General features: G+C 32.6%; 1 protein-coding gene across 1 annotated transcript in view; it reads right to left on the minus strand.

Moving 5' to 3' along the window:
• LOC102588478 (phosphatidylinositol 3-kinase, root isoform) overlaps positions 1–7,765 on the minus strand; it is an 18,316-nt gene extending 10,551 nt beyond the window's left edge. The window contains exons 1-7 of the mRNA XM_006350162.2: positions 7,468–7,765; positions 3,266–3,365; positions 3,033–3,129; positions 2,376–2,534; positions 2,062–2,271; positions 1,230–1,408; positions 489–636 (exon numbers count right to left, since the gene is read on the minus strand). Coding sequence (XP_006350224.1) covers positions 489–636; positions 1,230–1,408; positions 2,062–2,271; positions 2,376–2,534; positions 3,033–3,129; positions 3,266–3,365; positions 7,468–7,579 — 1,005 coding nt within the window. The 5' untranslated portion in view covers positions 7,580–7,765. The remainder of the gene's footprint in view (positions 1–488; positions 637–1,229; positions 1,409–2,061; positions 2,272–2,375; positions 2,535–3,032; positions 3,130–3,265; positions 3,366–7,467) is intronic.
• Between the last annotated feature and the right edge of the window lie 5,558 nt (positions 7,766–13,323).

Here is a 13,323-nt window from a genome sequence, read left to right on the forward strand (position 1 = left end):
GAGATATTGTTACGAAATTTGTGAAGTCAAATGATCAGCTTGCAGATATCTTCACCAAGTCCCTCACATGTCCTCGTATTAATTACATCTGTAACAAGCTAGGTACATATGATTTGTATGCACCAGCTTGAGGGGGAGTGTTAGAATAGAAATAAGTATTTCCTACTTAGAATAGGAATAGGAATAGGAATAAGAATAGGAATCCTAGTTGGAAAAGGATTCCAATGTAGACATAAATAGGGTCTCAATGTAACTATTTAGATACACAATTCAATAATATTTTTCCCATATATTTCTCACAGTAAGGTACATAGAAACAAGAAGCAGGAAAAATAAAATTCTATTACTACTTGATCTTTCTTTTCTTCTTTCCTTTTATATTTTATTGGGCTGGTATTATTAAGGATTATTTTGTTCAGCAGCTTCAGCTACTGGGTTCAGAAAGCAGAGAAAGATGAATTACAACAGATAGCGGCCCTGTTTTGTACCTGGACATCACTCCACTCGACACATCGGAGAAATTTAGTGAGAGCCCGTTTCTCTAACATCAATGAGAAACGGAATTTCCAAAGCATCTGCCTCTCGTCACCACTCAAATTTCTTGTAGGAGGGTACTTCAAAATTCTTTGTATTGACCTAATAACCATGTAATACACAACTGGTTACATTCCAACAAGGGAATACAGATTCTAAATAAAAAAGAAAAAGAAAAAACACAAAAAGAAAAGAAACATAGAATCTGAATATAGAGAAACAATAAAAAGATCCAAGGCATCAACAAGAAAAATTACACATTTAATAAAATTGTAATGACAGAAGACCTCAAGATAAAGTTACTGAATTCTGAAAATGCTACACAAATAAGCACAGTAGAAGAAACTAGAGAGGAAACATGGAAAAGAGATTGGAACTTGGAAGAAGAATCTTGCTTCTAAAATGGGGTGGTTAGAATAAGAAAATCAAGGTTCTTTGGTTGCTCAAAGATATGATTTAGAGTATTTAACTACATAAGGTACCATCGAATATCCACTATTCTGGACTTAACTGAGACGATGCTCCCAACAATGGTGGAGAAAGATACCAATGGGCTAGAAAAGGAAACACAGAGTTTAAGCAAAAAGGTTATAGGAATGGAATAAATACAGAGGATTCATATATAGCTGACTCCAAATTGTGAGACATAGTTGATTGATTGTTTGAAAATGGTAGATATTGGTTTTGCAGCTTACTTTCTTTCTGTAATACTTGGTTTAAGATCTCGGTCAATGATGCCACGGTTTAAGCTCCTAGCAAGCTTTAGTTGTTTGTGTTCAGAAGGATTTATTTTTCCCACTTCTGGATCATAGACAGTAACCAGTTCGTTTGTTGAAGCAATAGGAGACGGTAATAAGAAGTTTGCTCCTGATTCCTGCACAATAAAGCAATATAATCAACATGTGGCACTTGATCTTTCGAGTACTATGATATAACACTTTGTTGATTGTCAAGAGTATTACTAAAAAAGAAATTAATGAATACTTGTGGCACCAGATATTAGGCTAGAAATGTACTTGAACACTTCTAACCAGAAATTAATTGGTAAGTATAGTTTGGTGATAACCAGGTAAGATACCTAGTAAACGTACACTGTCAAAATGTCCTTACATTGTGATCCTGCTGATTTTCTTTCTCTCATTTTCCCATTTTCCTTAGGATTTAGTCCAAATTTATCGGATGTCATTAAAGGGACAGCGTTAAAGATTACCTACTATGGTCATTAACTGTTTTTTTGCTTAATTTTTATCTCTTAGTGGCTAAGTATTCTCATCTTTTGTTCTCTGCATAAACAAGGAAGTTCAAGGGAGAAATAAGCTGTACAAAATCTTCTTTAATAACAGTGAGACAAAAGGAGGAAGGTTGGAAATCCAAAAAAAATTGTGATGTACAAATAGGATGATTAGCTGGTAAATCATGAGCCGTAGAGTGAGAATGATGTAGAAAGCATTAAAATTAAATCGTAGAAGAGCTTCTTAAAAAATAAAGTAAAAACAAAAATATCACCACATACTAATAAAGAGATACCTGGAAAACAACTCGATGTTCAAAACTGCAAAAATCAACAACCACATACAAATGAGAACTTCCATTTCGACTATTTTCAGACTCCTTAATTTTGTCCATTGCTTTAAATGCAAGGCGGTCCAGCCAATCAACTCGTTGAATCTGTCCTCTCTCATACTTATTAACCAGCTTCTCCAAACGCTCCAACTCCCCGCGTTCCTCCCTTGGGACCTAATGGAAGCCAACCATGTTGAGTACGTAGAAAAATTTCCTCACCAAGTCTCTTGAGAACAATAAATGGAAACCATACTGTTAAGCTAAAGATCAAAAGAAACCTTTCCAGGTGTTGTTGTATTAATAGATCCATCTGCCTCTTTGCCTGGCCAAAGCCTAAGCTTATGCTTCCCTGTCTTCAACTGTTTTTTCATGTTGAAGAGATGGATGGTAGCCCCACCAATCAATCCTCCACCCTTTCCGCAAGAAACATCCCAAACCTTTAGGCGAAAAAAACAATGTAAGTTAACCAAATCAATCTAATGCAGTTGAATAAGAAAGAACTATTAGGCAAATGTGTGGACACCGGATAACAACCAAAGAAATCTTGATAAAAAAGGCTAACACCCAAACAAATCCGAATGTTGAAATTTATTCAATCTAAAATTTAGTAAAGTTGGTGTTCCTATTTGACGCAATTCAAGAAAGAAACATGAGGTATTCGTGCAGACAAGGCATAACATGTTCATGTAGGTAAAGCGAAGAAACATGAGGTATTCGTGCAGACAGGACATAACAAGTTCATGTAGGTAAAGCAGTGCTTTCCCAAGCAAACAAATCTGCACAACACTACAGTCATGAAACAAAGTTAAGAGACAAATATTAGATGGTTCCTAAAAACAACAACAGATCATTGAATGTTGGATTAAAGAACTTGTAACAAATAGTAAGGCATCATTATAGCTGAAAGGAAGATGATGATAACATTCTCGACTCACTGTAAATGACAACTGTGAGTTCGCAGTCAAGTCTCTATACTTTGTACTCAAAGTAATAAGTTCATTCCAGCAAAACGATGGAGCTCCTGTTTCCAGCCTGCACACAGAAAGATTCTCAATTAAATTACTCGTACAAAAAGTTAGAAACTTAGATTCAGAAATACTGCTCTTTTACATCCAATTTCCACTGTAGTTAAATTAGAAATTTCCAAATATGTTGTCATAAAAGAAACCTTGTTCTCATGGGAAGTCCAAAGGGAGCACCATCTATATATAAAGTACTCTCCACATACAGCTCTGCCTTTCTCTCCTCCGTTGTAGAATCAACATTATCTACACAATTAAGAGAAAACAAAAACTGTAAATTCAGAGGTCAAACAACTATGATAACCAACAACACTGTCAACCCAGGTTCCCTTTTTCTAAAATCCAGATTTAACAATGATATTTTTGGCTTAAGGAAAATTGGCTAGTGTAGTACTACAATTTAGCTCAAGACCCGAGCGTTAACGATCCGTGAAGCTGAAATTAAGACAATAGGAGACTAGGTTCTAAAACCATAGTATTGAAAAAGTTAGGTAGTAGTACATTGTTTCTTCACATCTGCATAAATTCTTGGAGGCACAAGTTACAAGGTACCTGGTAGAATAGTCTACAAGCAGCCACGATATCATATCTATCAACAACCAAAAGAACCCATAAACCCCAATGGCTTGAGGGAATAATCAAGCTACCTATTCCCCAAATGCTCTTCTTCTTTTCTTATTCAGCACAGTACTATAATTTAGCTCAAGGACTGAGCCTTAACATCCATGAAGCTAAAATTAAGACAGTATGAGACTCGGGTCTAAAATCCTAACAAGGTAACTGGTATAATATTCTACAAGCAGCCCAGATACCATATTTATCGACAACAACAAAAACCCATAAACCCCTATGGCTTTAGGGAATAGTCAAGCTACCTATTCCCCAAATGCTCTTCTTTGTTTCTTTATTCAGCACAGTACTACAATTTAGCTCAAGAATCGAGCTTTAACGATCCATGAAGCTAAAATTAAGACAATATGAGACTCGGGTCTAAAATCCTAGCAAGGTAACTGATAGAATAGTCCACAAACAGCCCAGATACCATATTTATCAACAACAGAGAAACCCATAAACCCCAATGGGCTTGAGAAATAATCAGGCTAACTGCTAACCTATTCCCCAAATGCTCTTCTTCTTTTCTTAATTCAACATAGTACTACAATTTAGCTCAAGAACTGGACTTTAATGATCCATGAAGATAAAATAAAGACAATATGAGACTAGGGTCTAAAATCTTATTACTGCAAAAAGCTTAGTTCCATTATTTCTTCAAATTTCCCTAAATTCTTGGAGGCACAGCTACAAGGTACCTGGTACAGTCTACAACTGGATACCATATTTATCAACAATAGAAAAAACCATAAACCCCAATGGCTTGAAGGAATAATCAAGCTACTTATTCCCCAAATGCTCTTCTTCCTTTCTTATTCAGCACAGTACTATAGTGTAGCTCAAGAACTGAGCCTTAACAATCCATGAAGATAATTTTTATTTTTTTATTTTTAATTCTGATTGATGAAGTAAGATGATATCATTAAAAGCAACAAGAAGATGGAGATTGTACAAAAGATTGAGATGAGGACAAAAACCAGCTATACAAACTAAACAAAAAGCTAGGCAAAAACTAAAGAGCTGACAAAGTCCAAAAGATTTACAGGGCAGTTGGTAGGAGTAAAATTCAGCCAATTAAATAACCAGAAAAGACATCTAGCTTTAAGGAGAGAAATAGGAGTTGATAGCCCATCAAAAGATCTATGATTCCTCTCAGTCCAAACAAATCACAAAATGCATGAGGGCATCATTTGCCAGACTTCACTGATGGGGTTGTCAACTAGCTACAGAGACCAGCTTTAAAAAAGGATCCTTGATGTTGTGTGGCATGACCCAACTTAGACCAAAGATAGAAAAAAACATACACCAAATGTCTGATGCAATAGGGCATTGAAGAAAAAGGTGTCCTTTAGATTCAAGCTACCTATTCCCCAACTGCTCTTCTTCTTTTCTTATTCAGTGCAGTACTATTATTTAGCTCAAGAACCAAGCTTTATCTATCCAACAACAACAAACACAGTGTAATCCCACAAGTGGGATCTAGGGAGGGTAGAGTGTATGCAAACCTTACCCCTCCCCACCTTAGGAGGTAGAGAGGTCGTTTCCGGTAGACCCTCAGCTCAAGGGAACTTTAACGACCCATGAAGCTAAAATTAAGACAATATGAGACTGAGGTCTAAAATGCTAGCAAGGTCACTGATAGAATAGTCTACAAGAACCCCAAATACCATATTTATCTACAACAACAAAACTCCAAAAAACCCATATCAACAACATTTAGCTCAAGAACCAAGCTTTAACGGTCCATGAAGCTAAAATTAAGACAATATGAGATTTGGGTCTAAAATCCTAGCAAGGGTAACTGGTATAATAGTCTACAAGAACCCCAAATACCATATTTATCAAACAACAACAAACACCCAATAAACCCCACAACAACAACATTTAGCTCAAGAACCGAGCTTTAATGGCCCATGAATCTAAATTTAAGACAATAAGAGACTTGGGTCTAAAATCCTAGCAAGGGTAACTGGTATAATAGTCTACAACCAACCCAGACACCATATTTATCAACAACAATAACATTTAGCTCAAGACCCCCAGCTTTAACGACCCATGAAGCTAAAATTAAGACAACATAAGACTAGGATCTAAAATCTTATTACTGCAAAATACTTAGTTCCATTATTTCTTCAGAACTCCCTAAATTCTTGGAGGCACAGCTACAAGGAACCTGGTACAGTCTACAACTGGATACCATATTTATCAACAATAGAAAAAACCATAAACCCCAATAGCTTGAAGGAAGAATCAAGCTACTTATTCCCCAAATGCTCTTCTTCCTTTCTTATTCAGCATAGTACTATAAGTTTAGCTCAAGAACTGAGCCTTAACAATCCATGAAGATATTTTTTTATTTTTTTATTTTTAATTTTGTTTGATGAAATAAGATGATATCATTAAAAGCATCAAGAAGATGGAAATTGTACAAAAGAGTGAGCTCAGAGGACAAAAGCCAGCTATACAAACTAAATAAAAAGCTAGGCAAAAACTGAAGAGCTGACAAAGTCCAAAAGATTTACAGGGCAGTTGGTAGGAGTAAAATTCAGCCAACTAAATAACCAGAAAAGACATCTAGCTTTAAGGAGAGAAATAGGAGTTGATAGCCCATCAAAAGATCTGTGATTCCTCTCTGTCCAAACAAATCACAAAATGCATGAGGGCATCATTTGCGAGACTTTAATGATGGGGTTGTCAACTAGCTACAGAGACCAGCTTTCAAAAGCATCCTTGATGTTGTGTGGCATGACCCAACTTAGACCAAAGATAGCAAAAAATATACACCAAATGTCTGATGCAATAGGACAGTGAAGAAAAAGGTGTCCATTATATTCAAGCTACCTATCCCCAACTCCTCTTCTTTTTTCCTATTCAGCACAGTACTATAATAGCTCAAGAAACAAGCTTTACATATCCACCAAAAACAAACACAGTGTAATCCCACAAATGGGGTCTAGGGAGGGTAGAGTGTATGCAAGCCTTACCCCTCCCCACCGTGGGAGGTACAGAGTTCGTTTCCGGTAGACCCTCAGCTCAAGGGAGCTTTAATGACCCATGAAGCTAAAATTAAGACAATATGAGACTGAGGTCTAAAATCCTAGCAAGGTAACTTATAGAAGTCTACAAGAACCCAAATACCATATTTATCTACAACAACAAAACTCCAAAAAACCCATAACAACAACATTTAGCTCAAGAACCGAGCTTTAACGGTATATGAAGCTAAAATTAAGACAATATGAGATTTGGGTCTAAAATCCTAGCAAGGGTAACTGGTATAGTAGTCTAGAAGAACCCCAAATACCATATTTATCAAACAACAACAAACACCCATAAACCCCACAACAACAACATTTAGCTCAAGAACCGAGCTTTAACAGCCCATGAAGCTAAATTTAAGACAATATGAGACTTGGGTCTAAAATCCTAGCAAGGGTAACTGGTACAATAGTCTGCAACCAACCCAGACACCATATTTATCAACAACAATAACATTTAGCTCAAGACCCCAGCTTTAACGGCCCATGAAGCTAAAATTAAAACAATATGAAACTTGGGTCCAAAATCCCAGCAAGGGTAACTGGTATAATAGTCTACAAGCAACCCCAAATACCATATTTATCAAACAACAACAAAACCCCACAAACTATCTTCCAACAAAACACAATCTACAAAAGGGAATAAACTCAATAAGACAAAATAACCCAGAAATTTGTTGTTAAAAAACAGAAAGAACCTGAATCAGAGAGCTTGGGTGGTAACAATTTGCCTTCCAATTTCTCAATTCGGTAAGTAACAGGAAGATTAATATCACATGATAAGAAAAACCTGAATTCGTTTCCACTCATAGCTCTGATTACACAACTTTTAGAGGAATTTTGAACAGTTTTTTTTGGATTCTGGGTTTTGGATTTTCAACGAATTTTACTTGCGTGTGAAGTATTATAGTTCAATGGGATCTCTGTAAACGAACTGACTCTTTTTTTCCTTCAAGAATCCATAGAAGATGAACAAGAGACTAGATTAAAAGGAAATTACATTTTTTTAATTGGTAAATATGAGAATATTAATGTAATGAATTTTATTTTATTTAAGTTTTTATTGATGGATATTTTTCAAGAAAAAAATCTAAGAGGGTGTGAGGGACTTTTTTGTCATTTTAATTTTATTTTATTTTATTATTATTTTTATTTGTGTTATAATTAATATATTTATTATTATTATTTTACATTTTTCTCGCATAAAATAATACTATATAAATTTCTAGATAACTTATGATGATGATTATTTGAAGGGAAAAAAAAAGTTACATGAAAATGATTTGATAAACTCTTGTACTTGTATGCGTTTATATTCTAGACCCTTGTAATTAATTTTTTGTCAACGAAACCCTTAAATTCAATTAAAATTAAACTGTTAAAACCCTCTGACTATTGATCGAGCTTATGTGGCATTTTTTTTTTTGCTGACTCAATACAGCGCGTGGTATCAACACTTTAAAAGGAGAGTGAAAGCAATAAATTTGCTTTAGAAAATTAATTAAATAATAAAAAGGAAAAACAAATTAAAGTTAACAACCCCTCATTATGTCATCGTCCCCAGAGCCCTAGCCGTTGTCACTTCCATAAGCCCTAATCCGTCCCCAATCCATGGTGGAAGTTGAAGCTGATGTTGCGATCGGCAGCCAAGGAAGAGAACGTAGATCTGAATTCTCTTCTTTATATGTCTACTGATGAACTTACCTTTATGTTTTCTAGTAACTAGTACTTTGTTTTACTGCAATTTTGCTGAGAGAGTGGATACTGAATTGTTATTGATTTAAGATTAGTAATTTGTTGATGCATTGCAAAAAGAAAAAAAAAAAGAGATTCACAACTTCTCCCTTTTCTTCTGGAGTTATGAGAAAAAAGATATGAATTTTCAATGTCCCTTGTGACGTCGTTTTCGTCTACATCTTCGCGCACTCTGTCCCCTAAACCTATTTAATAATTAGGTGTTCAATGAGTTTTAGTGGTGTCAATGAAAGTTTCAGTTGAACAAGAAGGCAGTCAATGTCGATTTTGCTCCGGTTACTATGGATCTTCCATAGTGGTTAGAGCATGGACGATGAAGAGAAAATGAGAGGAGAACAAATAGATTTTTTTCTGTGTTGAGCTATGGGTTTGACTGTGCATGGTCTCCTTCTTCGATCCTCAAAATTTGCCACAAGATCCAACATTAAGAAAACGTGATTAATTCATATTAATTAGTCAAATGCTACCAATCAAGAAAAACCCCACCTTGTGGGTTTTTGAGCTTTATTGTCATTTTTTTGAAGAAGAAAGGAATTATGGAAATGAAGATGGTGGTGAGATCTCTAATGGTGGTTGTGGGCTAAGGGAGGTGAAGGAAAGTTGAAAAATATAACTATTTTATTTTATTTTTAAATAGAAAATTTATTATTTTTGTCTTTTATGGAGTAACATTTTTGGTTAATAATATCTGATGTAGCATTATGACATGACATTAATATATGTGATGTGGATATGACATGTCATTTATGTAAGGGAGAGTGAATTGCACACATGATTGGTGGGATTTGAAAGTCTTATCTTAATTGAATTTAAGAGTTCAGTTGGCAAAGGATTAAGTAAGAGGGTCTAGAATACAAACTCATAGGGTCCATCAGACCCTTTCGCCAATGCGGAAAGGTAGAATTAGGTTGGAGAGGTACAAGAAAGAGGCGATTGATGGGAGAGAAAATGACATAAATAGTCCCTTAGCTATAGGAATAAGTCTAAAATGGTCAATTAACTATACACTTAACGGATTTAGTCTTTTAACTATTCAAAAACTTATCAGCTTTAGTCTCTTAACTATACACTTACCGATTTTAGTCCCTTAACTATAAACTTACCAATTTTAGTCCTTTAAGTATTCAAAAACTTATCACTTTGGTCTTTGCCCATTTTTTAATACAAATAACTTAGGTTTATATTAACCGAAATCTTCGTGAAATTAAATCTTTAACCCATTTTTTAAGTTGTTTCTCTATCCCCGTCCTTTTTTCTTCAAACTACTCTTATGAAAAGAATAATAACGTTAACGGTTCAAAATAAAATTAAAGAGGAAATAAGATATAAGTCCTAATTTTATTCAATGGAGAATAAAATTAAGCATATAATTGTTGTTAATGACTTGAATATGCTAATCAGTGCGAATTTTATTTAATTTACTCAAATTTCTTTACTTAAAATAAAATGAATAGATTAATAAAATTGATATATTTAAAAAAAAATTAAAAAAATTGCAAATCTACCATTTTATAAATTTCAATTTCTAAAAAATTAAATAAATTTCGTTCAAGGAAGATGTTGGAGTACAAACTTTGGATTTAACGGGTAATATTTTTTTTCTTTTTATAATAAAGTTTAGCATATTCAAGTCACTAGTACCAACAATATGCTTCATTTTATCCTCTGTTGAATAAAACTGTGACTTATATTTTCTTTCCTTGTGAATTTTATTTTAAATCATTTAGGTTAAGGTTCTTCGCATAAGGTTAATTTGAAGAAAAAGTAGCGGAGAGAGAGAAACAACAGAAAAAGTTATTAAAGGATTTAATTTCTCGAGGCATGGATTCCGTCAATATAAACATAAGCTATTTGTATTTTTTTTTAAATGGACAAAAACCAAACTTGATAAGTTTTTGAATACTTAAAGGACTAAAATCGGTAAGTTTATAGTTAAGGGACTAAAACCGGTAAATGTATAGTTAAGGGACCTAAGCTGATAAGTTTTTGAACAGTTAAATGACTAAATCCGTTAAGTGTATAGTTAAAGCACCATTTTAGACCTACTACTATAGTTAAGAGACTATTTATGTTATTTCGGTTTTAATATATTGAGCTCATGGCTTTAGATAAGAGGATAAGAAGAGCGCAGATTAAGATAGAAGACTAACAGAAAGTTAAGCGTTATATTATTTTTTAATTAGACAGGACTTGATAGTAGTCTAGAGTACCACACATCTTTTCTGATTTTGAGCATAAATAAATTCCATGTCATATGAATATACATGATATTTACATTTTTCAAAAATATTCATTAGTATCATAAGAGTAATATATTATTCATAATTATAATCTATTTATGATTGTTGTTTGCGATGAATGTCATTTGAAGTAATAGAAAATGCATAAGATAACTTGATTCATACTTTGACACAAAATTGATGATGTTTATATTCATATTCGTATTCATATTCTTTTATCAAGTAGCCTTTTAAAATCTTAATACATTTTGATAAATGAATCAAATATTTAAAGCTACGAATTTTTTCTTTTTAAAATTTTATTGCTAGTCTTCTATATACAACACATAATTTTCTGTTTATTCTTAACTCTTCATTTTAACTAATGACAAATACTTTTTGTTTTTTATTCCTTAAGGTGGTCACGATTTGGATAAAAATCGATCCAAACGAAAAAATCGAATCAAATCAATTTTATTTGGGTTGTACTTTATTTTATTTTAGATTTTTAAAAATCGATAACAATTAAACCGATAAATGTATATTATATTTGATTTGATTTGGTTTTGATAATTAAATTGATTTGGTTCTGATTTTGACTAATAATTGACCCAAATTGACTTGTGAACACGCCTAAAGACGACTATGATATGAATTAATGGATATTTACTAATGCACTCATATATTCATTAATATATATATTTATATAATAATATATTTAGTATAATTTTATAAGTGAAATTTGAAAAAAATAAAATATAGTATAAATTTTACTCATATATTAGGAAAAATGGAGAGATTGTTTTGTTAGATCCTCTATTCGAATAAAAATATCAAATTGAATATGAAAATAATATAACAAAAGACAAACATCCATATGATCTCATAGACTTCTTCTAAAGATTTCAATTTGGAAAAAGAATTGATAATATGAAGGAAAATAAATTTCTTTTTAATAAGATAAGTTGTATATTAGGTACTTCAATTTGTCGTTTTATCTTTTTCTGTACTATATATTCCTATAACTTTATATAATTCTTCAATGTGAACTCTCTTGATAATTAAACTTTAATTAATCACTAACAATTGTCTTATCATTCTATTTTGCTTTCTCTGCCTACTCTTCTAGATTAGTTGTTATTAAAATAAAAAGAAAATCCCCCTTTTTCCCTAACAAGGCTTCATTCTTCTAGAAGACAAATAAATAAATAATATAATCATCAAACAAAATGTTACTAATTAATTACTAATCTTGTTGCTAATTAAACTCTCAAGATGTCCATATATATAAGTGTCTATCTTATTAGCTTCTTTCCCTCACCAAATATATAAGTGAAAGCTTAATTTCTTCATAGCTTAAATTTTTCTCCTAAATAGAGGCGTACTTATAATTGTTACATCAGAAGTGAAAAAAAATGGAATTCGGTAAGTTTATAAACGTAAATCAAGAAGAAAGTTGTCTTTCTTTTCGTGACCTCTCCATATATAGCAATGCTAAAGAATGGGAAAACTACATATCTAGTGAAGCATCTCAAGAGGAAGGTTTGTTTGAGTTTTTCAATCAAGAATTGATAAAGAATCAATTTTTCCATCATCAAGATATATTTTTTTGTGGAAAAATCATTCCTCAAGAAAATCCTATCAAAGGTATTAATCCCCAAAAGCTCAAAAACAAGAGAAAAATAGGGGATTATATCACATTTTCCCAAGGTAATAAAAAGGGGTTGAAATCATGGTATTTGTTATTATTTGGAACATCAAGATCATTTTCACCAGAGATGGAATTAAGAGACCTCAAGAGAAGACAAAGTAGTAATAATAAAGTTTCATCACTTTCTCAATTGCAATTAAGAAAAATTAATGATGAGAAAGTGAATGTAAATAATATTAGATGTATTAATAAGGGTAAAGAAAAGGGATTATGGTGGCTAATCAAAAAATTGAGTTGTAGTGATAGTTCTTATCATGCTGAGGCAGTGGTGAAGGTATCCATTAGTTACATTCCACATGTAATGTGACAAGAAAAATAAAAGTGATCATATATAGTTTAGTGATATCAATGAGAATTTTTCATGTAACGCTTAATATTTAGACTTTAGTTAGTACTTGAATGAAAGTTTTTCATATAATAATTGTATGTTTATTGATAAGAGTCTTTTATGTAATAGCTATGCCTTTGATTTTTGTCATCTAGTTATGTGTTTAAATTCTTACTATCATTTTTTTCCCCCTTGTATTTAGCATCAATATGAATATAATTGTTATGCATTAAATTCTTACGATTTTCTTCTTGATCCTCCCATGAAATAGAAAAAATATATTTTATTTTATTTTTTTTAGTTTGAAGTATTTGTCCTTCTTATTCGAAAAACCAACAATTATATGTATTTTCTTGAGGACTAGGGAAGCACGTTGCTTCACAAATATGATGCACGAATATGTATATATTACTAATTTCAATTCCAACCAATTTCTAATAATTTTGATTAAGAGGACGTATCATTCCTAACATGCGTTACTAACAATAAGGATTCAACGTAACTCTTTTAATCTAGACTTAGATTTACTCTCTTTCAAAAC

The sequence above is a fragment of the Solanum tuberosum genome, unplaced genomic scaffold (genome assembly GCF_000226075.1).
Source record: "Solanum tuberosum cultivar DM 1-3 516 R44 unplaced genomic scaffold, SolTub_3.0 scf00118, whole genome shotgun sequence".
NCBI classification, from domain to species: Eukaryota; Viridiplantae; Streptophyta; class Magnoliopsida; order Solanales; family Solanaceae; genus Solanum; species Solanum tuberosum.